We start from the raw sequence: 27513 nt of genomic DNA, 5'->3' as shown, positions 1-27513 counted from the left end.
CCCTTGCTGAGCCACCCTGTAACCTTCAGGGTGTGACTTCTGAATGGTTCCCCTCTGCGGAGAGAGACCCCTGGCTGTGCTGGCCTTCCCTCCCTCCCCTTCCCTGCCCCCCCCCCCCCCCCCCCGAAATTAATCCTGGTCCTGCGACTGCCGGTCACTTGGAAATGTAACCTCCGCTGCACGCCAGGGGAACCCAGCTCCAGGAGAGAACCAGCTCCTGACATTCCTCAGATCATTGTGTCCCACAGCTGCTTGTGGGACTGAAACACGCTGCCTGTCCACTGTGTTGTGCGCTCGCTGCTGTGTTAGTGTAGTGTTGCTCATGAGCAGTGTGATGTGCATATGGTTTTGTTATTGTAGGGTTGTTCTCGAATGCTAGGCTTCTGTAGAAGTGAAAATCATTATTATATAATAAAATGTAAGGGCCCCCCCATCCTCCCTTCGCTCTGTGATGTGCTACAGCACTAACCTGGTGCTGGGAGAAGCCAGGCCTCTGTCCCTTTGGGATTAAGTTCTGGTGCTTCTCATTCCTCACAAGGTTTTGACTTGGCAGTCACTTGAACTCCTGATATACATAAGTAATTGGCAGCTCATTAACAGCTTGTTAGGGAGACTAAAAGTAGCGTAACAAAAATAAACCCAGTTGTGCAACAGAGAGACTGCATGTACAAGAGCGCTTCCTAGTTCCTCCGTGGGGGACCCCCCATAACAGATTGGGGGATGGGCATTCCCAAGTCTGCCCATCCTTGGCCCACCTCACACTGTGCCCTGGCACAGAATAGGTGCTGCCAACTCTCCTTTTCTTTCCTCTCTTCTGCTGTCTCCTTCCCTTTCACTCAGGAGCCCCAGTTCTGCAAAGTGCTGAGTAGCTTCAAATCTCACCTGACCAAGGGAAGCTCAGCGCTGTAATATTATTTAAAGTCACCAGGCGGCACTGTTACACAGCCCTACAAGTTCTGTCTCAATCACCGAATGAGCAAGTAGATCTTGGAGACATGCTTATTGTTAGTTGTGGTGCAATTCTCTTTAACCGCTGAGTGTGTGGGACAGTAATGTTCACTCTGCCTTCGTCTGTCTCTGACTGAATCTTTTCTTAATTTCAGAGCTGCTGCCCACAGGTCATGGAAACAAAAATAATGCCCGGTGTTAAAGCATTACAAGCACCTTGTAGGTTTCAGAGCAGCAGCCGTGTTGGTCTGTATCTGCAAAAAGAACAGGAGGACTTGTGGCACCTCAGAGACTAACCCATTTATTTGAGCATGAGCTTTGGTGAGCTACAGCTCACTTGTGGCACCTTGTAGGACTGGGTTCTAGAACAGCAAAGGGTGGCAAGCAAAGAGGAGAGGCAGATCTAGAAGGATAAGGGCTACCCAGAACAGAATGTAACGTATCTTTATCCGCTCACTCCTGCAGCCAGACATTTAAAGGCCGCCTGTGAAGCAGTTGGTCACAAAGAGAAGTTGCACGAAGCTCCACACTGACTGTGGAACAGGGGTACAAGGTGTCATCTGCATGGAGGAAGTGCTCAGGGAGGTATTTGGGAGTAAAAATTTCTTCCCTAGGGGAAGTCTTACACTAATTGTACACAAATGATCCAAACAGCCCCGGCTCACAACTGCAGCACTAGAGGGCCTGGGGTGTTTAGGGCAGAATTGCTCTGTAATGGTAAGTAGTGGGATGGGATGAAACTGAGGGAAGGGAAATGTTCATCTCAGGAAAGCTCCCATGAGGCTGAGATTTCTGAGGGGGTGTGTGTGTCCACACTAGAAAGTTGTACAGCTTTAACTATATCAGTATAGTTCAAGCAACAGCAGCCCACGGTGTGGATGTAATGATAGGGGCATACCACTGCTTACACCATCAGAGCTTCTTGCCAGGGGTTGCACCAGTACAGCCAGACGGGTACAAATCGCACACGCACCCCGAACTGACAAAGGTACCCGCGTACAGCGAGGCCAGGCTGCCTCCCGGTGCTGCTGTGCGGGGAGCCAGCAAGGTGACAAAACAAGGGACACAGAGCCCTGGTGCAGGGCTTGGGAGGGGACCGGCTGACCCCTTGGACCGCCTCCAACTCCAGGGCTTGAAAAGAGCCGGCCAGCGCCAGGCGCGTAGATGGGGGAGGGCAGGCCCCAGGCTGGGCCAGGGGCTGCTTGGGGCTCGCAGGCGGCCTGTCGCTGGCCCCGGGGCTGCAGCCGCTGGCCGGCTCCGCAGTCTCGCTCATTTCACCCCCTGGGCCACGCTCTGCTCCGGGGGAGGCGGCCGACCCGGAGCCGGCGGGGTCGGGGCAGCTCTTTGTCCCGCACGCCGGCCGGGGCAGCGCCCGGCGGGCTCCCTGGGGCCTCCCGCAGCCAATCAGGCCGGCCGGGCCGGCGCTTTTGTTGTTGGCCGGGGCTGGAGCCGGGCGCGGCCGGGAGCGCGCCCAGCCCTGGGGCCGGACGCGGCGGCTTGTCGGCGCAGCCAGAAGCGAAGTAAGTGCGCGGTGCTGGGCGTGGGCGTGCGGCCGGGGATGCTGCGGGGTGTTCGCGGGGCTGGGCGGCGGGGGCCGCGGGGATATTGGGGAGGCGGAGGTGGAAGGAGCTGGGGGGGGGGTTGGGGAAGGATGTGGGGGAGTACTTGGGTGAGGGAAGGAGTTGGGGGGAGTATGGGAGGGGGTATTTGGGCGGGTGGGGGGTTGGAGAAGGATGTGGGGGAGTATTTGGGTGAGGGAAGGAGTTGGGGGGAGTATGGGAGGGGGTATTTGGGCGGGTGGGGGGTTGGGGAAGGATGTGGGGGAGTACTTGGGGGAGGGAAGGAGTTGGGGGGAGTATGGGAGGGGGTATTTGGGCGGGTGAGGGGTTGGAGAAGGATGTGGGGGAGTATTTGGGTGAGGGAAGGAGTTGGGGGGAGTATGGGAGGGGGTATTTGGGCGGGTGGGGGGTTGGAGAAGGATGTGGGGGAGTATTTGGGTGAGGGAAGGAGTTGGGGGGAGTATGGGAGGGGGTATTTGGGCGGGTGGGGGGTTGGGGAAGGATGTGGGGGAGTACTTGGGGGAGGGAAGGAGTTGGGGGGAGTATGGGAGGGGGTATTTGGGCGGGTGAGGGGTTGGAGAAGGATGTGGGGGAGTATTTGGGTGAGGGAAGGAGTTGGGGGGAGTATGGGAGGGGGTATTTGGGCGGGTGAGGGGTTGGAGAAGGATGTGGGGGAGTATTTGGGTGAGGGAAGGAGTTGGGGGAGTATGGGAGGGGGTATTTGGGCGGGTGGGGGGTTGGGGAAGGATGTGGGGGAGTATTTGGGTGAGGGAAGGAGTTGGGGGGAGTATGGGAGGGGAGGGGTTGGGGAAGGATGTGGGGGAGTACTTGGGGGAGGGAAGGAGTTGGGGGGAGTATGGGAGGGGGTATTTGGGCGGGTGAGGGGTTGGAGAAGGATGTGGGGGAGTATTTGGGTGAGGGAAGGAGTTGGGGGGAGTATGGGAGGGGGTATTTGGGCGGGGTTGCCTGGAAGGAGCTTTTGTTTCTGATTTGGGGCCTCAGCAAAGTCAGGGACCTGATTCTGGAACCTGAGATTGGGGGACTGGTACTACTGGCCCCCTGAACCCTCTGCACCCCCACGCATGATACAAGAACGAGCTCCCCCCCTCCTGCCAGCCGGTCCCCAGCCTGCATGGGGCCTGGGGGAGGAACAGCAACCTTTGGGAATCAGCCCCCTGAGGAGAGAGACATGCGTGCATGGCCCTGTGTGCACTGAGGCCTGGCTGAGGGGCAGTGCCCAGAGGCTGGGCGCGCACACATGCTTACCACCGAGGTCCCTGAGCCCTGCTCCTTGTGTGGCCATCTGCCCCGGGCGGGGGAATGGCAGACCCCCTGGGGTTGGCACAGCAGTGGTCTATACCCACCGTGGACGCACTGGCCACAGAGAACGAGCAACATGCCATGGGTGCCATGGGCCAGACACAATGGAGGAGCGTGTGATTTGCAGATACCCCCACCTGTGTTTCTGTGTCTTTGGGGGTTCTGTCAAGTCTGCTCTGCCCCTCCGTTGGCTGATCCCCATTAAAGGCCCTAGACTGGGAGGGGTGGAAAGAGGAGAGGGCATTGGGTGCACAGATGAGTTCAGGGAGGGCCTGCTGCCCTGAGGAGACCGGGGGCTGCCCAGGCTAGTGTCCCAGGGTAGGCAGAAGTAGCTCAAGGTGGGTGAGTTGGGGAGCAGAGCCGCAAAGGGCTGCGGGGATGATGGACTTTGACACGGTGTGCAGTGGGATCTAGAGAGGCGGTGACATGGTCTGAACAATGGGCAGGGGGCCTGGGGATGAGTTCAGCAGTGTTTTGAATGGGCTGTGGGGGAGGGGTGTGCCAGGGAGGCTGCAGTGGGGGAGGGGATGAGGGGGCTGGCTCGGCGCATATTGATAAACCCTTTATTTTAGCCACTGGATGAACTTTGCTGTGTTGCATAGAAGGGGCAGTGGATCTCTATGCGAAGGGGTGAGGGATGAAATGGAGTCTGATCGTTGCTCAGCGGTCCAGCTCGGCCTGGCCCATGGCAGCTGGGATGCTCTGGGATCTCTCCGGAGCAGTCGTGCAAGTGAGAGGGGCGATCCAGGATCACTGTGCCATGGGGTCTGGGTGCATCTGACACCTGCAGCCATGGTGCAGCTGGAGGTGTGGCTCAGGATGGCCCATGGCAGCAGGGGGGCAGTGGAGATGTGCTGAAGTTCGCCTGGTACTGCCCTTGCTCTGTTGTTGAGGTGCAGAGGGGAGCAACGATTTGCCCAGTGTTTTCTTACATCTGTTTTTTCTGTCTCTTGGAGCCTTGTTTGGAGCACTACAATGTTCTCATCAGGATTTTCACCCCCAAGCCAGTGACTTCTGCTCTCAACTTCAAAGCCTGTTTGGTTAGAGAGGGGAGCTGGGTTCTATCCCTTGCTCTTGGTTTGTGGCTTTGGGGATGTCCCCTCTTTGTGCCTCAGTTTTCACACCTGTAAAAAGGGGGGTGAGCATTCTGACCTGTCCCAGCATGTTGTTTAAGGTATTGTTTATGAATGTCTGCAAAGCGCTTGAGGGTCACTTGGTTACAGGTGTCTCATAGATATTAATAAATGCTGGGTGGGTTTATGCCCATGATGGCAGGACTGTATGGTCAATATACTAGGGTCTAACATGCAACTGACTGTTACCACTCCATTCAGGCCAGAGGTCACAGTGGAGATGAAGAAGGGCTGACTCCACCCCGGATCCCAGGTGGACTAGAGAGGACCAGTTATTAAGATGTGAACACATGGCTGGAGAGCCCTAGGGCCAAGTCCCTGCTCGGCCACAGATGCTCTCTGTGACCGTGAGAAAGTCACTTAGACTCTCTGGGCCTCAGTTCCCTCCCTGTACAATGGTAATAACAGGCCTGCCCTGTCTGCCAGGGGGGTGGGAGGAGAAATATATTTAATCTAGAGTGCAGACCTACAGTGGTGGGGCCAGATAACTACCTACAATAAAAGAAAAGGAGTACTAGTGGCACCTTAGAGACTAACCTACGATAGGTAGATATTTGTGATCAGATGACCAGCAGTGAAAGAGTTAATGTGGCCATGTCATTTGCCACTAAGCCTCAGAGTCTGGGGTGAGCTAGAAAGACACAGGCAGGTTTGGGCCTTTTTCCTTCTCTCTGATGCAAGGTCTGGATGGTTCTTTTTATGGCTTTATTAACCCTAGGGGGTAGATCAGGGCTGCCAAGGCTTGGCTGGAGGACACCTTGGAAGGCTCAGGGCAGTAGGGTGGAAGTTAGTTCAGTCCTTAATCAAAGGAGCTGGGATGTTGGCTCTTTAATAAAGACTGCTTTTCTGCCAAGGATTTGTTAGGTATGTGAGTTAAATGCAAACCAACCCCAGGGACTTGGATTTGACATCTCTTCCTGTCTGCGGGAACCAAGTGTCACTCTCATGATATGTGTGATTTCATAATGCAACTAGTTCTGTCCTCCATATAGCTCCCAGGGAACAGAGATCATCCGAGCTGGATTTCTGACAAGAAGACAACCAGAAAAATGTCTTTTAAAAAGAGCAAACCTTTCCAGGCATTCTTTACTTCCCTGTTCAGATGCAACAAAGGGCACAAACTCTTTATTTTTCTCTTTGCAAGTCACCTTTAGCACCTCATTGAAACGAAAGAGGAAAGCTTGACATCTCTCTCAGAGCTTCTGGGCCTGATCTGTAGCTGGTGTAAATCAGCCTAATCAGTGGAGATATGTTGATGGGCACAGCTGGGGATCCGTCTGCAGACTCAGGCACTGCACACGCCTTGCTGTGTTTTCCATTCACTAAGATCAAAGTCAGCCTTTCACTGTGACTGACTTGTATTAAGGGAAATCAAGACAAGAAAAGGTAAAGTGTCGGGGAGAGAGCACAGTGTGGGTATCTCCTCTGGAACATGCTACAGTAGCCCTGCCCCACAGAATGGCAGTTCCCCCTCCTGCTTTTGGGCTCCTAGATATTTAAAGGTGCAGTGCACAAATCAAAGCTGGAGTAGTCCCAGCCCCCATCCCTGCTGGCCCTGAGGCCAGGATTTGGTGCTGCTCATAGCCGCTCAGCAGCTGCTCTGCTTGGTGATTTGTGGGTGTCTTTAGCTGGGGCAGGGTTAACCCGGCCCCCTGAACTCTGTGTATAAAGCACTGGCGTGGGACTCGGGAGCCTGGAATTCCATTCCCAGCGCAGCCTCTGGCCTTGGACGGTGGCTTCTCAGCTTCCCCAGGAGCGTGGTGTGGGTCGTGTCACTGACCGCTCTGTAAACCCCTTTGAGAGCTGCTGCTGGACAGTGCTGCCTGGGCACTAGAACCCAGGTCCTGGCAGGCCGGTTGGGAGGACCCCAGCTTCAGCTCTTCTGTTGGAAAGTGTGTTTGTACACGCAGGGCCCGATCCTGTGCAGTGCTGAGTGCTCAGTTCCCACTGAAAGGACCTGGAGTTGAAAGGACTTGTGCCTCGCAGAAGGCTCTCTTGGCAGGTCATGTCGGGACCTGGAGCCTGTGACTGGGCTGAGAGTGCTCGAGAACCGCAACCAAGACTGGATCCAGCCAGGCACTCGGGCACTCAGATGCTGCGGGGATCAGGGCTGCAGAGAGAAGCACCCACTACTTAGCTCTAAGCCTGGGGGTCTCTGTGGCTTTGCTGGGGCTGGTCCACTGTGTAGGTGAAGCATGGTGTGTAAATGCTCTGTTGCAGGGCCATTGGCCAGTCCACTCCCAGATGCCTCCTGTTCCAGGACTCCCCTGGCTGAAACCACTTGGCCAAAGCCCCATCATTCACCATAAGTTCCCTGCATTCCCCGAGCTGGCCTCCAGGCCTGGGTCAGATGCCAGACAGGCTGGCCAGAGAGGAGCTGTCAGCCTGCTTTGTGTGGGGTGATGGATCGCCCGGGGGCGGGGGAAGGGGTCTGAGCGAGGTGGGCAGGCCCCAGGCAGTGGTGGATGGGGGAGCCCTCCATATCGTGGCCCCAAGCAGAGTAACGCTCCCTGGTCTCTCTGGCCGCCCCTCAGCAAAGCTCCAGAGACCGCTCCTTGTTTTCCACGCGGCCCAGGGGCCTCCCTCTCCTCTGCTCTCAGAGCAGAACACAGCCCTGGCTGGAGGGGCCGGGCACCGGGGCTGTGCCGGGCCCTTCGCTGAGGGCCCCGCTCCGCCGCCTCTCTTGCCAGGTGATCCAGCAGGCCCTGCACCGGCAGCCCAGCACGGCGGCACAGTACCTGCAGCAGATGTACGCCGCACAGCAGCAGCACCTCATGCTGCAGACGGCCGCCTTGCAGCAGCAGCAGCTCAGCAGCGCCCAGCTCCAGAGCCTGGCGGCCGTGCAGCAGGTACGGGGGGGCGGGTTGCAAGCACCGTGGGGCGCGGCTGCAGGGGGCGGGCGCCTCTCCCTGCTCCCTGCCGGAGTCTCCCTTCCGGCGGTTTACATCGCCCCCATCCTGCAGGCTCCAGGCTGACCTGGGCTCGGGGCCCTGCTAGTCGTCCTGCGGTGACGGGCACGGGACAGGGACTTGGAGCCCTCCTCTACGTGCCGAATCTGTCTGCCCCACGCTCAGCCATCGGCCGTCCCCACGCACCCTCCTTCTCACCTGCCCGTCACCATGGTATCTGGGTACCACCCATGGATTCCCAAGGGCCATCCCACAGGTGGGGCACCAGGACCCTCTGTCAGGCGAGGAGGAGCCCCTGGGCATCGGGGCTGGGCCACTCAGCCACCTGCAAGCTCTGTGCCCTTCAGGGTGAGTCACTGGGCTGTTGCCCCGTGGGCGAGAGGCAGCTGGAGGGGAGGAGTTGGGAACAGGTCCCACTGACCTCTCCGGTGCTGCTGATAGGCAGAGATCTGCGCTACCTACCCCGAGTTGGGGACCCAGAGGAGCGTTTTGAACGCTGGCTCTGTTTGTGCCCCAGTGCAGCTGGGTGAAGAGGAGCAGCCGAGCCCCTGCAGCCACCTGGGTGTGATGCCAGCCATCGGAATGGGGGACAAGTGTCTGGCTCTGGGCACGAGTCCTGCCCAGCAGGGTGTGAGCCTGTGTCTGGCTGCGCAGCTGATGCCAGGGGGCACCACGCGTACAGGGTCGCGGCCAGAATGAACTCTGCTGAATGACAGGGTTTGTTCTAATTTCATTCAGGAATTAGGTGTGGACGGGTTTTAATGGGGCTGGGGTTTGCAGGGAAACTTTAGAGCAAACGTTTCCAGAGAAGAGCTCTGTGAACCCCAGGCCCCATATTGAAGGGCCGGGAGGGACCAGGGGGCTGTTGTGCAGGGCCCCCCATCTGGGCTGGGCTCCGGGGTGGGGATGACCTGCCTTTTGCTCTCTCTTCCAGGCGAGTCTGGCTGCTAACAGGCAGGGTGGCTCCTCCGGCAGCAATGCCCCTTCACAGACGTCATCCCAGCAGCCCACGGTAAGTCCAACCCCAGGGCAGTGCCCCTCTGCTCTGTGTGGCTACCCCCAGCACTGGGCCCAGCGGGCTGAGTAACCCCTGGTGGGACCATTGGCTGCTCCTGCTCTTCCTGGGCAGTGATGCCAGGAGCTGCCCGGAGCAGATACCGTCCATGTATTCATAGGCGCCAACTTCTGCTTCCGTCGGTGGGTGCTTGGCTCCACCCTGACTCCGTCCCTGCCCCGCCCCCATTCCGACCCCTTCACCAAATCCCCGCCCCAGCCCCGCCTCCTCCCCTGAGCGAGCCACGTTCCTGCTCCTCCCCCTCCCTCCCAACAGGCCTCCAAACAGCTGTTTGACGGAGGCCGGGGGGGGGAAGCACTGGGAGGTAGGTTGAGGAGCGGGAATGCGGCGCACTCAGGGGAGGAGGTGGAGAAGGAGGTGGGGCGGGGGAGGAGGAGAGTATGGCTGCAGGTGGGTGCAGAGCACCCACTGATTTTTTCCTGTGGGTGCTCCAGCCCCATAGCACCCACAGAACTGGCACCTATGCAGGTATTCACACACACACACACCCCCATGTGCCATGCTGCTGGAGCTCCAGGACAGCTCCCCCCGGCAGCCCTGGGAGCAGGGCCCTAGAGCTCTTGAGTCCAGCCACCAGGGGGCACCCCCCAGGACTCACTGTGCTGCAGGGCGCTGGGCAGGGCTGGCCTGGGAATTCCCGGGGGTGGGGCGGGCTGTGCAGCTGTTCAGTGAGACGGTGAGGGGCACAGGGCCAAGCCCTCCGGCAGACGGGCATTGGGGGAGGAAGAGAGACTCAGCCCCTGTAGGAGCTGAGCATACTTCAGAGCCCCAGTGCCCACAGCACCCATCTCCACCCCCTCCCTCCTGGGCTGGCATCTGGAGACAGGGAGCCTGACTGCAGCTGCCCCCTCCTCTCCTGGCCAGAGGCTATGGGACTCCCCTCCCCCACGACACAGCCTCCATCCTCCTTGGCTCTCGGGAGGGCACTTGCAAAGGCAGGGGGATCCCTGCGGGAGGGGAGCGGCTCTGAGCCCGCAGTGGGTCTGAATGGCAGCATGCCCCATCCCACGGCTCCTTCTCTCTCCCCAGATAAACCTGGCCACGTCCCCTGCCGCCGCCCAGCTGATCAACCGAGCTCAGAGCGTGAACTCTGCAGCCGCCTCAGGCATCGCCCAGCAGGCTGTGCTCCTGGGGAATGCCGCCTCCCCCGCCCTGACGGCCAGCCAGGCCCAGATGTACCTCCGGGCCCAGATGGTAAGAGGCAGGTGCAGAATGTGCCACATGCAGGCACCACCTGCCCTCCCTCCCTCCCCTGCTGCTTTTAAAGAGACGCTAGTGAGGGTGGGGGGCTTAGTGTAAACTCCCCCTCGCTCCCCCCCCCCCCAAAGGATCATCGGTCATGGGCCTGCCATGGCGCTGGAAGTGCCAGATCCCTGGGGCTGGAATAGCACCCCTGCCCCATACCCATGTGCAGCTTGGACTGCTTCCAGCAGAGGGCAGTGGTGAGGTACATGCAAATTCACACCGGTGAGCAGTTCCAATTCTCTCCACGAGAGGGCAGCAGTGACCCTTAGAAGAGCCACCTGCTCTGGTCCTAGCCCCACATGGAATCATCAAAGATCAGGGTTGGAAGGGACCTCAGGAGGTTCTAGTCCAACCCCCTGCTCAGACCAGGACCAATCCCCAGTTAAATCATCCCAGCCAGGGCTTTGTCAAGCCTGACCTTAAAAACTTCTAAGGAAGGAGATTCCACCACCTCCCTAGGTAACGCATTCCAGTGTTTCACCACCCTCCTAGTGAAAATTTTTTTCCTAATATCCAACCTAAACCTCCCCCACTGCAACTTGCACATGCTGGCACATCAGAGCTCCATGGTCACCCTGGTGACAGGCTGGCACAGGGCTGAGGGCTTGGCGGTCGTATCGCTCATCCCCACCCCTCGCCAGCCCTGAGCCCTGCCTAGGCAGCCTGTGTGTCTCATGCCTCTGGGGTCCCCTTGCTCTGCCGCTGTCCCCTGTCAGGCCCCTAACACTCATGCTTCCCCCATGGTGCTGTGCTGCTGGAGAAGCAGGATGGCTGGTGAGCAGCCAGCCCTATGGCTGTCGAGGGAACTCGCTCCCGTCCGGATGCGCTGTGGGGCTGGATTTGTGCTGGGGAAAGCAGGGAAACCGGCCAGCCCCATGGAATTCCTCAGCACTTAAGAACGGCCATACAGGGTCAGACTAAAGGTCCATCTAGCCCAGTATTCTGTCTTCCAACAGTGGCCAATGCCAGGTGGGAATGAACGGAACAGGTAATCATCAAGTGATCCATCCCATCGCCCATTTCCAGCTTCTGGCAAACAGAGGTTAGGGACACCCTCCCTGCCCATCCTGGCTAATAGCCATTGATGGACCTAGCCTCCAGGAACTTTTCTAGTTCTTTTTTGAATCTTCCGCCCCCCCGCCCCGCCCATGGCAGTTAGTCAGGTGGGAGTGAGTCTGTCTGTCTGTGCCTCTACCCACATCTGCAGGTCTGTCTGCCTGCCTGAGCTGCGCGGATCGGGGGAAAATGAGTGAAAAGCCTCTGGGGCCTCTTAGCTACAGAAAGTGGGGAACTCGGTGCTCATGGAAATGAATGAATGAGGCTGAAACTCTGGCTAGCACAAGGCATAGGACAGGCTTCTCCCCGAGCTCTGCCAATGCCCCTCAATCCCAACACGCAGCCCCCTGCTCTCCCAGTCCCCTGCACGTCAGCTGGCTTCACCCTATGCCAAAGCCGCCAGCGGCGCGGGTTTCCTGCCTGGGTACTCATCAGGCTCTGTCAAGCTGGTGGTTCAGCCCCCTACTGTTCCTTGGTTTGCCCCTCCCAGCCCCTCTCCCAGCCCCCTGCTCCCTTTCCTCGCAGCCCTTTCTCCTCCAGCAGCTGCCCTGGGCCCAGGAGTGTCTTTAGCGGCAGTGCTTGGGGAGCCCTGGTCCCCCCTGTGTTTGGGCCATAGTTTGGCTGCGTGGCCCTGTTCCAGGCCCTGGGTGGCCTGGCCTTGCTTGTGCCTCCCCTGCGCAGTGTTTATACCTGAGACTCTCTGTGTTTCCTCCCTTTTGGGCTCCAGCTGGAAGTGAGCAGTGGCCAAATGCAGAGGGGAGGGGCCCCCAGCGTTGGCTCCAGAGCCCCTCCCGGGCCTCCCTGATACCCCAGCAGGAGCTGCTGTTGCCCTGTGGCACCCCCGCTTGGGTAGGCACAGGGGAACCAGGGTGCCTGCGGGTCTAGCGGGGTGGGGGTGGTGCCCAGGGCTGGGCACTTTGCACAGATGCCTGGGGGGGGAGCTCTGCTTTCTGGCCCCTGCCCTTTCTGCTGGGGTCTGTGGGGAGCCTGGGGCTGAGCCTGGATTGTGCCACAGTCCCCAGGCTGGAGCTGGGAGGGCACCAGGCCATTCCTCCGGGCCTGCTGGGCTCAGGCAGGCAGGGGTTTTCAGGGACCCCAGTCATTCGTTATTAGAACGTTTCCCCTCAATGGCTGGGCCACACAAGAGGATAAGAGCCTATTGCTGTTGCGAGGCAGTGAAGCTACTCCTGGATCTTCCATGCTAGAGGGTCCTGGCTTAGAATGCTCCAGGTCTACCCCCAGGCAGCCCACAGGGAGGAGGCTGGGAAGCAGGTGACAAATTTAATCTCTAGTCTCTTGGGAAGCTCAGTTCAAATCCCGGCAGCAGCATCCCAGGATTTCACGCTCGGGGGGAAGGGAGGCAGGACTCTCAGCTCCACCTGTTGAGCCTGGATGCAAGATGCCTTTGTGTCAGGGCTGGGCCCCCAGGGGCGCATGATTTGCAGAAATCAGTCACCTGGCAAGGTAGGGCGCCCCCTGCTGGCCCTGCAGTGCTCACAGCTGCCCTGCTACCTGCGCACAGGGGAGGGGGCACAAGCGAGTGCTGATTCCAAGGTGGGTGAGGGCGCAGTCTGGGGGTGCTGCTGGTCAAAGCCCCAGGTTAAGAGGCACTATCCAGGCTGCAGTAGGTGGTGGATCAGGCTGCTTGCTGGCTCCCCGGCTCACAGTGGGTCTGTCAGGGGCACTTCCGATCGGTTATTGATGTCAGCAGCCATCATTGGCTGAGGCCATGGCTTGATGCCTCCTCCCAGAGCCAGTCAGCCGTGAAGAAAAAATATTCCCTGGGGCCAGGTTGCCCCCCTTCCCCCTGCCACCATTGTCCCCTGTATACCCCTCCCCCCCGCCACCAATGTCCCCTGTGCATCCCCCCAGTGTCCTCTGGGCACCCCCACACACAGCTGGTCACACACACATAGTCAGGGTCACAGCCCCCAGAGTCAGGGACATGCACACATCACAGTTGGGGCACTCCCCAAGAGTCGGGCCACTAGGCCAGTGGTTTTCAAACTTTTTTTCTGGTGACCCAGTTGAAGAAAACTGTTGATGCCCGCGACCCAGTGGAGCTGGGGATGAGGGGTTTGGGTGTGGGAGGGGCTCAGGGCTGGGGCAGAGGGTTGGAGTGCGGGGGTATGGGCTGTGGGGTGGGGCAGGGAATGAGGGGTTCAGGGTGTGGGAGGGGGCTCTGGGCTGGGGATACAGGTTCTGAGGTGGGGCTGGGGGTGAGGGTTTTGGGGTGCAGGAGGGGGCTCTGGGTTGGGGGGCTCAGTGCTGGGGTTGGGGTGCAGGAGGGGGGTCAGGGCTCTGGGATGGGAGTACAGGCTCTTGAATTGGGGCCAGGGATGAGGGGTTTGGGGTGCAGGATGGAGCTCAGGGTTTGGGGGGGGTGCTCAGGGCTGGGGCAGGGAATTGGGGTGTGGGCTTACCTCGGGCGGCTCCCAGTCAGCAGCGGTGCTAAGGTAGGTTTCCTGCCTGTCCTGACACCGCAAACTGTGCTGCGCCTCGGAAGCAGCCAGCAGCAGGTCCGGCTCCTAGGCGGAGGTATGCAAGCAGCTCTCACCCGCAGGTACCGCCCCCTCAGCTCCCATTGGCTGGGAACTGGCCAATGGGAGTGTGGAGCTGGTGTTCGGGACGGGGCAGTGCACGGAGCCCCATGGCCCCCCCGCCTAGGAGCCAGACCTGCTGCTGGCCACTTCTGGGGCACAGTGCAGTGTCAGAACAGGTAGGAACTAACCTGTCTCAGCCGGTCAGCACCGCCAACAGGACTTTTAACGGCCCGGTTGCCGGTGCTGACCAGAGCTGCTGCGACCCAGTGCCTTCCATTCCATGACCCAGTACTGGGTCACGACCCGCAGTTTGAAAACCACTGGCCTACAGTAGGTGTGACAGACGGACCTGGGGAGGGAATCCCACCTGGGGGGTCAGACCCACTCAGCCCGTGGACTCACTTTCTCTCTCACGCTTCTCCAGCTCGTCCTGCCATAAGATCCCAGTGACCCGACCTCAGCGTCGGGTTCCCACGTGTGGGGCTGCAGCCGCCTGGGGCCAGAATATTGGTGCTCTGACAGAGAATACGCAATAGCTCCGTGGAGTTCGTCAGCTTCATCCCTCACCACCACCATTCGATCCAATCGCAGAAATTCCCTCCCACACGCACAATCATCCAGTCACTGCCTCAGGCAGGCGCTCACACTCCACCCTGCTACACACTCACCGCACTCCAGCCTCACACATTTGCACACTCATATACACATGCTCACCCACCCACCCCCAGTCTCTCTCTCTCTCAGGATGGTCAGGAATGAAACCCCATGCCGGGGTGTCCCTAAACCTCTGACTGCCAGAAGCTGGGGCTGGATGACAGGGGATGGATCACTCGATAATTGCCCTGTTCTCTTCATTCCCACTGGGGCATCTGGCTCTGGCCACTGTCACAAGACGGGCTACTGGGCTAGCTGGACCTTTGGTCTGACCCAGTGTGGCCGTTCTTAGGTCTCTTTTTCTCTCTCTCTGTTCAGGTTAAGATTCTGTCATGGGTGCTGTTAGTAATGGTCAGGGACAGGTCGCAGACCATAAACATTCAGTGAAGCCTGTGACCTGTCCCTGACTTTTACTAAAAATACCTGCGAGCGGGGGACGGCAAAGAGTCTGAGCAGGGCCGGGGACTTGCAGCTGCTCCAGCCCCGCCGCTGCTCCCGCGCGGGGGCTGACCCACCCCAGCCGCGGCTCCGGGCTGACTGCCGGCCGCTGCTCCTGCTCTGGTGGCACCCTCGGCAGCTGCTCCAGCCCCAGGGGTGCTGACCCGACCCAACCCCACCCACTGCTGCAGCCCCCCTGTGGTTCGAACCCTACCCCAGAAGACGTCCCAGAATCGGTGACAGAACTGTATCCTTTGTCATAGACACCCACTCCCCCATCACACATCCTCACACCCAGTCTCTCACTGTCTCACCCCCCCCCGCTCTTCTGTCTCTGCAGTGACCCACCTCCCCTGGCCTTGCCTTTGCCCGAGCTGCCTCTGTGCCCCCAAGGCCTGTCCTGGGGCCGTCCCCAGCCCTGGGGGACTGGGGGCTGCTGGTTTTGCTTTCTCGGCCTGAGCCAGCAGCGGGTGACGTAAAAGGCAACACATTTCATGTAATTTCCAGGCCCAGCAAAGTAACCTTGTGCAAGTAGCTAGGAGCCTAGGCCGTGCTGTTCCTTTATCCCCCCAGCTCATCTTCACTCCTACGGCCACAGTCACCGCGGTGCAGCCCGAGGGCAGCGCAGCCCCCACCTCCCAGCCATCCACCACCACTGCTCAGGTGAGAGACGGCCTCGCTTGCCTGCCGCCCCTGGCTGCGGGAGGGGAGTGGGTGAGGAGAGCCTAGCCCTTGGAGTGCCCAGAGCCGGCCCACGCACTCCCGCCAGGGAGTGCCAAGGCACCGTCAGCAAATACCTTCCCCATGACTGAGTGTGTTGGGGATGTCAGTGCTGCGATGCAAGGCACTGGCTGGAGAGGTGGGGCATAGGCAGGAGAGGCGGGTGCCAGGGGGAGGGGCTATCGGCGGGAAAGGGCATGGGCGGGGGGGGGTGGCTCAGAGGGGCTTTTCCACTCTATCCCGCTGGTTCCAATCCAGCTGTGCCCAGGGGTGTCTGAACTGGTGCTGCCAGAGACTTGTGGGGCCATTTCCCGGCGGCTCGGTGTCCACCCCATCAGTTGCTCTCTGGCCCCCAGGGGCTGCGTGAAGGGGCCGATCCTGCCAGCCCAGCCCCGTCCCTGGGATGCGCGTCTTGGGGGCTGTGTCTGGGCCCCATTCTGAAGCCTTGGGCCCTCCTGCCCCTCTGCTCCAGGTCCAGAATTTGGCCATAAGAGCCCAGCAGACAGTAGCACAAGGAGTGGCTTCCTCCCAAGCCCAGCAACTCCCCACCCTGGCCATGAAGCCAGCTCTAAGTAGCAGCCAGCTGGCTTCCAACACTTCTCAGGGCAAGGCCGCGGGGCCGGCTCCCTCTGCAGGCGCCAAGGGCAGCCAGGCTGAGCAGGCAGCAGAGCACCTTAAAAAGGGAGATGGCGGCATGCCCACCAGCATGGACAACCGCGGGCACCCCATGAGCCGGACAGTGACACCGGTGACCACCCACCCGCTCATTGCCCCAGGTAAGGCCGCCGGTGTCCTGGGTGAGGGGGCTGGAGGGCGGGAGCCACACTGTGCATGGAGAGCAGAGTGGCAGAACCTCTGACCAATGTGGCTGTGCTGGGTGCTGATGTTGTGGTGACGCATGCCGGCGCCCCACGGCGGAGCGCGGCGCCCCACGGCGGAGCGCGGCGCCCCACGGCGGAGCGCGGCGGAGCGCGGCGCCGTGTGCTGGTGCTCTATAGGGATGCTGCATTGCCACATGCAAGTACTTGGTGGCGGTGACACGTGCTGATGCGCCGGGGTGAAGCCACAGTGCTGTGGGCCCACACTCCGGTGGTTCGGCATGCCGGTGCGCTGTGGCCTAGTGCCAGGGCTGTGGTGGTGGGTGCTGGTCCCCTGGGGTCAGACCCATCATGATGTCACAGTGTGATGTGGCTCAGGGTTGTGCCAAAGTCCCTGGGTTGGTTGTTGCTGCATATGCCACCCTCTGGCCGGTGGTGCCTGCTGAGGGATGGAGTAGAAGGCTCCAAGGGCTGGGAGGGGTGAGTGCATCCTTGAGACTGACACGGAGGGGATGAATCACGGGTGTGGACGCGATGCTGGGTCCCTGGGCTCAGCCCAGTTGCCAGTCAATCGGAAGGTGCAGGCCAAAGCATGAAACTTATCTGTAGCATTGTGTGTTCACGTGTACATGTGTTGCATATGATGACTGCTCAGACCCTCTAGCTGGGCTGGGTGGGCAGCTCCCAGCAGTGCTGGCTGCCTGCTCTTTGTCCCACAGCTCAAGCATGTGGACCTGTTGCTGCCCACGGGGGATTCCTGGGTCGTCCCTCCCTGCTGCGTGCCAGGCCACTAGCCAATGGCAGGGGCCGGTGCAGTCTGTCAGGATCCTCCCGTTGCTGGAGGATCAGGCCCCAGAATCTCAGATAGATCGTTCAGCCCTTATGGCTGAACTTGGGAAATAGGAGCTGTAACTGGCACAGGAATGTCTGCCTGAGTCTGCAGAAAGCCTGAAACAGCGGGCCAGCTGCTCAGCCCAGGATTCTCTAAACTCAGCCAAGGGGAGGGGAGAGCTGCAAAGGAAACCACTGCAGCTCCCTGATTCCAAGGCTGGTTCTACGCCTGCCCTGACCCCAGTACACGTTACAGGAGCCAGGGGTCTTCACTAGCCTACACCAACAGCCCCCTGAGCGTGTCTGCCAGCTAGGGATTGCTGGAGCACAGTAGTGCTGACCCAGCTCCTATGCTGGGGACTGCAGGGCAGGGGCAATCCCCAGCAGGGGAGATTGTGCCACTTTCCCAGCACAAAAGGGGCCAGGTCATAATATGGGATGAGGCGTAATAGTTTGGAGCTGTTCATCTCAAAGATGTGTTGACGCTGAAACCTAATGATGGCAATTTTACTCTTTCACTGCTGCAACCTTCAGTGGATGTATTTATCCCACAGTCCCATGCCACCTCCTAGGTGCCAAAACCTCCCACTTCCCCTCTGGCCTCTAGGATACAGTAATGCCCTGTCAGTGCAAGCAGCTGAGGCAGATGGAAAACAGATGCTGTGGGACAGCCAAGAATGAATTACATTTAATACCAAAATAAACAGCCCAGTGGTTCTGCCCTGACTGTCTCATATCCCGGTCACCTTGATTACTGTCCTCCCACTGTTAATGTCAGAGATGCAGATGCACCATTGCCAACCGGAGAGCTGCCAAATCTTGGCTGAGCTCACTGTGGAGAATGTGATCCCTTGGCACTGGAAAGCATGCTGTGTGGTTGGTGCCCTGCACTCTGTGACCCTGTCCCATCATGCCATTCTGCAGCACTGCCCCCACTCCATACACCCCCCTCCTACCCTGGGAGATCCACAGTGACCGTTTCCCAGGCAAACCCTGCATCCACACATAGGGCCAGTCCCACATGGCACCAGATGCTGTTCAGCACTGGCTGGCGTGCAGGCCACGTGTGCGGGGGGGAGGGTGTTTGGGGCAGGGGAGTGTGTAGTAGTGACTTGTGAAGGGAGAGGAACAAGGGTACCGGGGGGACTTTCTGGCTAACCCCTACCCCAGAGAGCCCTTCAGAGGAGGGCAAGGGTTGGCCACAGGCCATTCTGGGAGGAATGGGGCCTAGAGCGGATTCTAGCCAGTTGAAGACACTGAGTGAGCCAGAGTGACCGGAGAGTGGCACCTGGGGGCAGGAGACAGGGAGTGGGCCAATGTGTTCCAAGATCAGGCTGCAGACGGGAGCTGGCTGCAGGGGGAAGCCCCAGGTGGAGCAGGGGCAGGGCTGGGAGAGGGAGAGCAGCTGAACAGGGAGGGGAGGCAGTTGGTGGGGCTGGGACAGGCCCAGGTTGTGGGTGCTATAACCAGCCAAGCTGAGGGAAGAGCAGCCTGAGCCAGGAGCTGGGCCAGCAGCAACCTGGAGGATAGTAGAGAACAAGGTGCAGGGGGAACCTCACACAGAGACACTTGGGTGGGGCCAGGCCTGTCAGACTGCAGACCCAGTCCAGTCTCAAGCGGAGTTAGAGGGCAGCTTGGCCGGGAGGAGAAGTGTGAGGCCTTTGAGGCTCCCCCCCGTGCATGGGCTGCTCCCATGAGCTCAGTGAAGGGGGGACGAGAGGGGTAGCTGGAGGGGTGCAGAGCTGCTCCCAGGGATTGAGAACATGCTTGATGTGGTGTCGCAGCCTGGCTGATTCCCCACTCTGTAGTTACCCAGCGGGCACTGCTTTCTCCTGCCCGTGGGGCCAAAATGACATTCACTGCCAAGCCCGGGCTCCGAATTTGAAGGCATGCCATTGGGGCTCAGCTACATCCCAAGACATTTCAGAGGCTGGCACACATCTTCCTGGCTGACACTACAAGGAGTTTGCTGCCTGGTGTGTCTGGAGGACACTAGTTGGTGGTAGGTCACTGGATGAACATCTGAGGAAGCTGGAAGCTGCAGATTGTCAGCCTGAAAGCAAAATCCTCCCAGTGTCCTTTGCTCTGCAGCACAGGGGAGGTGTTTGGGACTTAAGTTCCCTTTAAGATGCGCACATGCATGGCTGTGCAGGAGGCCACCAAGGGCTGCGCATGTAACTCCCCCTGCCCTGGGTCTGCAGCACGGCAAGGAGACATGCCTCCCTCCCCAAGCCCCGGTGCTGCTGAGGGGAGTCCTCTCTCCCCACTACAGCTCCAAGGCAGCCTGCACCCCAAACCCCTCATTCCTGGCCCCACCACAGAGCTCTCACCCCCCGCACCCCTGCCCCAGCCCTGAGCCCCCTCCCACACCCTGAACTCATCATCCTCAGCCCTGCCCCAGAGCCTGCACCCCCAGCCAGAGCCCTCACCCCCTGCCCTCCCGCACTCTGAACCCCTTGACCGCACCCCCACCCTACATCGCCTCCATATTGGTGCACATAGCAAAATTCATTCCACACATGGATGAGAAAAATTAGAGGGAACATTGTTTGGGATGCCTGGTTTCTGCCGAGGGCAGCTCTGATCTGCACAGAGTGGAAACCACCTTCAGTAGCAGAGGTGCAACGCTTTGTCGGTGTAACTTCATCTCCCGGATTAGCTGCTGGGTTTGCAATGACAGCGAAGCCTCTCCAGGGATTTGTGGAGGAGCGAACTTGGTGCATGGCAGGAAGCATTTTTGGAATTAAGGAGCAGACTGCTGTCAGCACCAGTTTTGGTTTCCCATGATCCACAGCCACCAGTCACGTTGCAGACAGATGCAAGTGAGGGCGCTGTGTCTGCTGCTCTTAATTTGCAGCCTTCTGCAGTCAAGGAGACAGTCACGTATGCCAGGAAAGCGCTGTCCAGGGCACAGCACAAGGACCTGCCTGCTAAGGGTCGCTGGCTGTTGGGACATTTACCAGGCATTTCAGAATCCCCTTACTGGGAAAGCAGTTGCTGTTGAGCACTGGCCATAGACCACTCCCTGACTGTGAACGTCCACCAGCCAGGGCAGGTAGGCTGCTAGTTCCTTTCCAGCCTGTGACGGGTGTTAACCCCACACCACCCTGAAGGGGTTAAAATGGCTCAAAAGGGCTACTTGGCAGGATGGGTGACACCTGGGTGTGCTGTAGGCTGGACATACAGCCCTGATTGAACCTGGTGCCCGGCTGGGCAGGAACAGGCTGGGCTTGTATAAAGCCAGGGAGTGGAAAGCAGAAAGGGGCTGCAGGGGGAGAGAGTCGGCTGTCGCTCTCAGGGTTAAGAGAAAGGAGTAGGAAGGAACCTAGGGAAAAGAGCAGCAAGGAGTGAGGCCGCGGGGGCCTTAACTGCTGATTGTAGGGGGCCTGGGCTAGAACCCAGTGTAGAGGGCAGCTCTGGCTTCCCCTACCAGCCATGGAGGGGTGGCACGGCCAGGGGGGTGGACTTTGAAGAGTGCCTGAGGCAGTTTGTTTAGAGAGACTCTGACACCCCCGCAAGGGAGGAACTCCAGTGAACTGGCCCAGAGCCAAGGCACACAGAGGAAGTGCTGTGTGAGATTGGGAAAAGGGGGCTGAGACCTCCAGAGGTGGTGTCAGCCCAGGGGTGAGTGAGCCCCAGATGAGCCCTGAGGAGGTGCCAGCCTGGCGAGTGGAGCAAAGCCTGTGACCCTGCTCCAGGCTGAGCATTGCCCGGGCACATAACAGTGCCGCCGCGGCGCTCCGCCTGAAGAGCTCCAGATCAGAGGCTCCTGAGCAGCCTCAGCGCTGGGATGTGAGTACCCTGGATGCGAAGGGAGGAGAATGGCTGTTGCACCAGGAGCCCTTGGAGGAGCTAAGAGGGAAGCCTATGGCTTCCCCTGCAGGAGCAGGGACAGAGCCAAAGCCTCCCAACGAGCTTGGCCTGAGATGCCTTCGCAGAGGGGCTGGCTAGCGTGTCGGGCATAAGGGACGGTGGGCAGGGGCTTCCCGGAGCCGCCTGGGAGCTGAATCGTGCACCCCCAAACCTGCAGTCGCTCTTTCTAGCCAGGCTGGTGTCTGTGTATACCCCTGGTGGGTGCCTGGGCAGGGGATGGTGTGAGAGGGGGAATTTTCTGGGGAATTAAGGGGCATTAGGCCTGAATTTTGTGAGCTACTCAAATGCTGTCTGTGCTGCCAGCTCTGGCCTACCCCTGTGCATGGCAGCAGACAGATCCTCCCATTGCACTTCAGGCTGGGGCTGCATCTTTTCAATGGCACTGACCCATGTCTCCAGCTGCCACAGCTTCTCTTCCCCTGCCACCCGGCGCCCGCTGGCCTCTCCCCTGCCAGCCGTGTGCCCAGAAGCCATTACCCACTGGCCTCTCCTCCGACAAGTGCTCTCCGTGGGGTGCTCTGGGCTGGGCCTTTCGGTGGTTCAGCTTCCAGGCAGGCCCCCGTGTCAGTCCCTGGGCCCAGGCTCCCCTCTTCGGCCCACGTGGCCTGTCTGAGCTCTGCCCAGCTCCCTGGGTGTATTGGGCCCTTCACTGGACTCCCCAGGGACTCCAGCAGCTGCCTCATTGGAGGCACCTTTTCCTGGGGCCTCCCCAATGCAAACGACTCCTCGTGCCCCCCTGTGGGCTGGATCCCTAGCCCCACCTTGCCCAGAGCTGCCCAGTACCAGCCTAGCGCCAGCTTTACCTCGGACCAGCTCCTGCTCTGTTTGGGGCTCCCTCATTACCCCCTCCCAGAGCAATTGGGTGCATGGGGAGGGGCCCGCTGAGCAGCTAAAGCTCCCAGGCCTGTCCTAAGGGGGCAACAGGGGGCCGGTGTGGTGGGCGGGAGGAAGATGAGGAACATGCTACTGCTTGAAGTGGGCTGGCGCCCGGCACTTGCCTTACTCTGGCGCTCAACCCCATTCACCCCCCCATTCTCCGTTTACTTCCCATGCTCCCCATTCACCCCGTGTGACCCCATTCACCCCATTCTCCGTTTACTCCCCATGCTCCCCATTCACCCCATTCTCCTTTTACTCCCCGCGCTCCCCATTCACCCCGTGTGACCCCATTCACCCCATTCTCCGTTTACTCCCCGCGCTCCCCATTCACCCCGTGTGACCCCATTCACCCCATTCTCCTTTTACTTCCCATGCTCCCCCATTCACCCCGTGTGACCCCATTCACCCCATTCTCCGTTTACTCGCGCTCCCCATTACCCCGTGTGACCCCATTCACCCCATTCTCCTTTTACTTCCCATGCTCCCCCATTCACCCCGTGTGACCCCATTCACCCCATTCTCCGTTTACTCCTCGCGCTCCCCATTCACCCCGTGTGACCCCATTCACCCCATTCTTTTTACTTCCCATGCTCCCCCATTCACCCCGTGTGACCCCATTCACCCCATTCTCCGTTTACTCCTCGCGCTCTCCATTCACCCCACACTGCCCATGCTGACCCCTGTGTTCTCCTTAGGGCTCCCTCCCCCTCCCTGTTCTTCCCCTTCCTCCTCCTGCTATTATTGGCTTTGGCCACGTGGTTGTTGGTTGCCATGGAAACAGCGGCTTTGCTGTGGGGTATAAATAAATAACAGCCTCAGCAGGAAGGGAGCTGGCAAAGTGGGCGGGTGGGGGGTAGCAGCAACCAGCTCTGTGTGAGCCCCTCTGACCCCTCTCCCCCAACTGTGTTCTTATGGGCATGGGGGAGCTGGGGCCCCTCCGCCCTTCCCACTGGGGGGCATCCCCTCTCCAGAGCCTGCTGGGTTGTGTCTCTGTGGCCCCAGCCTGGGTGGGGCTTTCACAGGCCTTGGCTAGTAGCCAGAGCAGAGACAATGGGCTCTGAGCTCTTGTGAGGAGTGGGGTTTGGCCTCAGCCCGGAGATGAGATGCCTCCTGCTGTGAGGGCAGCTGGGCTGCAGCTCGACCAGACAATGACTGCAAACCTGAGCCAGCAGCCCCAGCAGATCCCCCTGCAGAGGCTGTGCATTTGGGGGTCTGACTCAAAGCAGACCTGTTAAATGGGGCAATACAATTGGGGCTGAGAGTGCCAAAAGCAGCAGATGTGCTCAGGTGGGCTGAGCTAAAGTGGGCAGAGGGGCTCCCTGAGCAACAGATGGCACTTGGCTGCCTGTAGAAATCCCTCGTTGCTTGGAGCTGCTGGGGGGGATCTGGCTGGCTTGCAAGTGGCATGCTGTCTCCCAGACCACTGGGTCTTGCTGCTTGCAGCCAGAGAGGCCTGGCTGCGGTGATCATTAGGGGATACCGTTACTGCGCTTGTTAATTCTTTGCATCAACAACCTTGAATCACGTTACAAAGGTGGGGAAACTGAAAAATTGGAGCAGATTCAGAGAAGAGCCACTAGAACGACTAAAGGATTGGAAAATATGCCGTGTAGTCAGTGATGAGCTGGCAAAAGCTGAAGAACTGGTTCCTTCAGTTGCTCCGGGTCTTGGGCGGCACTGAAGGACCTGTGCTGCCAAAGACCCGGAGAGAGTAAAGGACCTGCTGCCGAAGACCCGGAGCACCGCCGGGTGAGTAAAAATTAAAAAGGGATGCTCAGGTGGGCCGCACAGGACGGTCCCGCGGGCTGGATGTGGCCTGCGGGCCGGAGTTTACCCACCCCTTTAACAACCGGTTCTAAACCGGCTTCAAAATGTAACAATCGGTTCGCGCAAACCGGTGCGAACCAGCTCCAGCTGACCACTGCGTGTAGTTACAGACTCAAGAAGTGCAGTCTATTTCGCTTGTCCAGGAGAAGGCTAATGGGTGACTAGATCATAATCCATAGTGCCAACCTGGGGAACAGAAATTTGAAATAGGGTTCTCTTCAATCTAGCAGACAAAGGTCTAACATGATCCACTAGCTAGAAGTTGAAGCCTGACAAATTCAGATTGAAAATAAGGCCAGATTTTAACAGGGAGGGTAATTAACCACTGGAACAACTTCCCAAGAGTTGTGGTGGACTCTCCATCACTGGAAATCTGGAAATCGAGGTTGGATGTTTTTCTCAAAGCTACACCCTAGTTCAAACAGAAGTGAAGTCAGAGCAGTCCTATGGCTGGTAGTATACAGGCAGGCAGACTAGATGATTGCTATGTCCCACCCAGTCTTATGAACAGCCCTATCCATAGCTAAGAGGGGCACAGAATCCAGAACCCTTGATTACCTGGCTGCTGCACTCACCACACAGCCTGCGCTGCACAGCATCTTTCTGTACCTTTGGTTAGGAGCAAGAGCTGTAGCTAATAACACTCTGAGGCTGAATCGTGCAAAATAAATGGGTGATCTGGAAGGAGGGGAAAGGTTCCCTTCGCTCAAAACTGTCTGGGTTCTGGGCTGACGCACCTCTACTACACTTACGTTAACCCCATGATGATATTTCTGCAGAAAAGGATCTAGGGGTTACAGTGGACGAGAAGTTGGATATGAGTCAACAGTGTGCCCTTGTTGCCAAGAAGGCCAATGGCATTTTGGGATGTATAAGTAGGGGCATTGCCAGCAGATCGAGGGACATGATCGTTCCCCTCTATGCGACACTGGTGAGGCCTCATCCGGAGTACTGTGTCCAGTTTTGGGCCCCACACTACACGAAAGATGTGGAAAAATTGGAAAGAGTCCAGCAGAGGGCAACAAAAATGATTAGGGGACTGGAACACATGAGTTAGAAGGAGAGGCTGAGGGAACTGGGGATGTTTAGTCAACGGAAGAGAAGAATGGGGCGGGGGGGATTTGATAGCTGCTTTCAACTACCTGAGAGGTGGTTCCAAAGAGGATGGCTCTAGACTGTTCTCAGTGGTAGCAGATGACAGAAGAAGGAGTAATGGTCTCAAGTTGCAGTGGGGGAGGTTTAGGTTGGATATTAGGAAAAACTTTTTCACTAGGAGGGTGGTGAAACACTGGAATGCGTTACCTCGGGAGGTGGTGGAATCTCCTTCCTTAGAAGTTTTTAAGGTCAGGCTTGACAAAGCCCTGGCTGGGATGATTTAATTGGGGATCTGTCCTGCTTTGAGCAGGGGGTTGGACTAGATGACCTCCTGAGGTCCCTTCCAACCCTGATATTCTATGGGGCAGCTTTAAACATGGTGAGAAAATGCTGGAGGCTAAAATGGATTTGGCATATATTTGATCTAAACGGGCGAAGTGCTTCGGAAATGCTAATTATATTCTAATGAAGAGTGTGTGTGTGTATGTCACTGCCCTCTACTGGAACAGATCAGCATTGCTTGTGTGTCATACACCCCGTAAGGCTAACAGAGAGTTTTTTGGGGCTGGAGGTGGTGAGCTCCACCCCAGCTGTAGCCATGAAGTTGTGTGCACTAGCTGTGTGTAGCGAGGAGCTTGTGGATTGGCTACATCGCTGTTGTTATTACCTAGCCTGTGGGGCTGAGGCCCAGCCAGGTGGGACCCACTCTAAACAGTATGAGAGCCCTGGGCTCTGCCCAGCAGCGGAGAGTGTTGGAGCAGTGTGTCCCCACCCACAGTGGTGGGTGAAAGTGTTTTTAACGAAGTGTCAGGGCCCAGCGGGCTGGGGGTGCTGATCTCTGGATGGGGGCCTGGCGTGGGGATGGGGGCCCTGTGTGCAGTGGGGCCGGTGCCCTGCTCCATGGAGATCCAAAGCTCCAGCTCTAGGGGCCTGGGGTGGGGGTGGGGTGCTGAGTTCTGGAGCTGCCCAGGGTCTCCCCAGCTTTCTCGCTCACACTAGTAAATAGCAGCTGGTTTAGCTCCCTGGCACTGGCCCCACTTTGTCCCCATCTGTGCTTGGCCGACAGGACCTAGCCCGCCTGCCCTGATCACTGACCTGGCAGCTTTGGAAACACCACCATCGCCCCTCCTGCGCTGAGGTTGCCATGGCAACTCCTCTTTTCTGTAGGCATTTCAAGCAGAAAGGCCAAATCTGCATTTAAAAAGCTGAGGGCGGGTGTGAGGGGATTAGAGCTAAAGGGCCTAAACCAGCCCAGTCCTAACCCCTGCCCTCCAGGCACCTGCACCTGCCTGCCCCCGGGGCTAGGCGCTGGGAGCATCAGGAGGCAACTGAGGCCTTGCTGGATGTCTCGCCTGGTGAAGGAAGAAGGGGTTGAGTTTGAGCACTTGGCAGTGCAGCTCCTTCCTGGGCCTGGGTCAGGGACTTTGGCTAGGTCCACACCAGCGATGTGCCGGTTAGCTCTGCCAGCAAACCCTCCTCACCAAACCACAGTTTAGCCAGCCAGGGAGTGCTTTGGCTGGTCGAGCTTAGACCAGTTCAGCCAGTGAAATAACACCCCCAGGCAGGGACCCTGCCCCCTGATCCCTGCACCCCACAGGGAGCCTAGGTAGGGACCCTGCCCCCCAACACTTGCCCCTTGTGCCCCACATGAAGCTCAGAGAGGGACTCTTCCCACTCAAACGCCTCCCCTCTGCACTCCACATGAAGCCCAGACAGGGATCCTTCCCCCAGATCCCTGTGACTCCACGTGGTGCCCAGACAGGGACCTTTCCCTGGGCCCACATCTCCAGCTATTGTAGGTTGCCGGACCGGTTTGTCTACTTCACAAAGTGGAGAGACCCCTTTAAAACCAGCTTGGCTAGTGTGAGCCCGTGATCTGTCAGTGATGGCACAAAATGCAGCCAACCTCCTGGGGTCCCCTGGAGCCTGCATGATGGCTGGGAGGGGTGACTAGGAGACAATAGCCCCACTCCACAATAGCGTGGTGGGGGGAGGTCCCTCTCCCTTAGCTGCTCGGGTCAGATCACGTGGCGGGGGGGGGTGGATCTGGGTTCTCTGCCAGGCTCTAAGCCAACCTCACCTGCTCTGGGGCTTCTGCAACTGGGGGGCAGCTGAGCGCGCTGGGGAGGGCTGAGGGGCTTGGCTGCAGGTTCAGTGCAGCCCCTGGTTCAACTCCCAGGCTGTTGTGTGAGGACTAAGATCTAGGCCTCTGCCCTGCCCTGCTGCTACACCAAATCCAAAATCTCCTGCCCCTTCTTCCCCCAACCCATTCCCTCAGCTCAGGCCTGAAGGGCTCCCCTGAGCTACTATGGCTGCGGTGTAGCCTGAGGTCAGGTCTTGACCCCCTCTTGCATCCCCCTGCCAGGCCGAGGTGCAGAATGGCCCCCGCTAAGTGCTGGCGCCTGGGGCTCCAGCTCTGAGGACCATCTGCTGCAGCGGCACAGACTTTAGTTCCTGGCTGCTGGATAATTGTGCAGTGGGTGGGTGGGCAGCTTGCAGCCGGAGGGGAAAGGCCAGAGCAGCCGGGTCTACCCTGAAACAAGGGCAAGCCCCTGCCTGGCCAGAGACAACTGCTTTCACTGCTACGCTG

General features: G+C 58.9%; 1 protein-coding gene across 5 annotated transcripts in view; it reads left to right on the top strand.

Annotated features, from left to right (window-relative positions):
* PHC2 (polyhomeotic homolog 2) overlaps positions 1–27513 on the top strand; it is a 138956-nt gene that overhangs the window by 84413 nt on the left and 27030 nt on the right. For 2 of the 5 annotated variants that reach the window (XM_084651681.1, XM_084651682.1), the window contains 5 exons: positions 7651–7809; positions 8804–8881; positions 9974–10138; positions 15388–15543; positions 16073–16376. In XM_084651681.1, coding sequence (XP_084507807.1) covers positions 7651–7809; positions 8804–8881; positions 9974–10138; positions 15388–15543; positions 16073–16376 — 862 coding nt within the window. Of the gene's footprint in view, positions 1–2085; positions 2469–7650; positions 7810–8064; positions 8218–8803; positions 8882–9973; positions 10139–15387; positions 15544–16072; positions 16377–27513 lie in introns of those variants that run through there. The other 3 variants (XM_084651685.1, XM_084651683.1, XM_084651684.1) reach the window with 3 other exon arrangements.

The sequence above is a fragment of the Lepidochelys olivacea genome, assembly GCF_965140295.1.
Source record: "Lepidochelys olivacea isolate rLepOli2 genome assembly, chromosome: 18".
NCBI classification, from domain to species: domain Eukaryota; kingdom Metazoa; phylum Chordata; order Testudines; family Cheloniidae; genus Lepidochelys; species Lepidochelys olivacea.
This window is presented reverse-complemented; position numbering and strand designations above follow the sequence as displayed.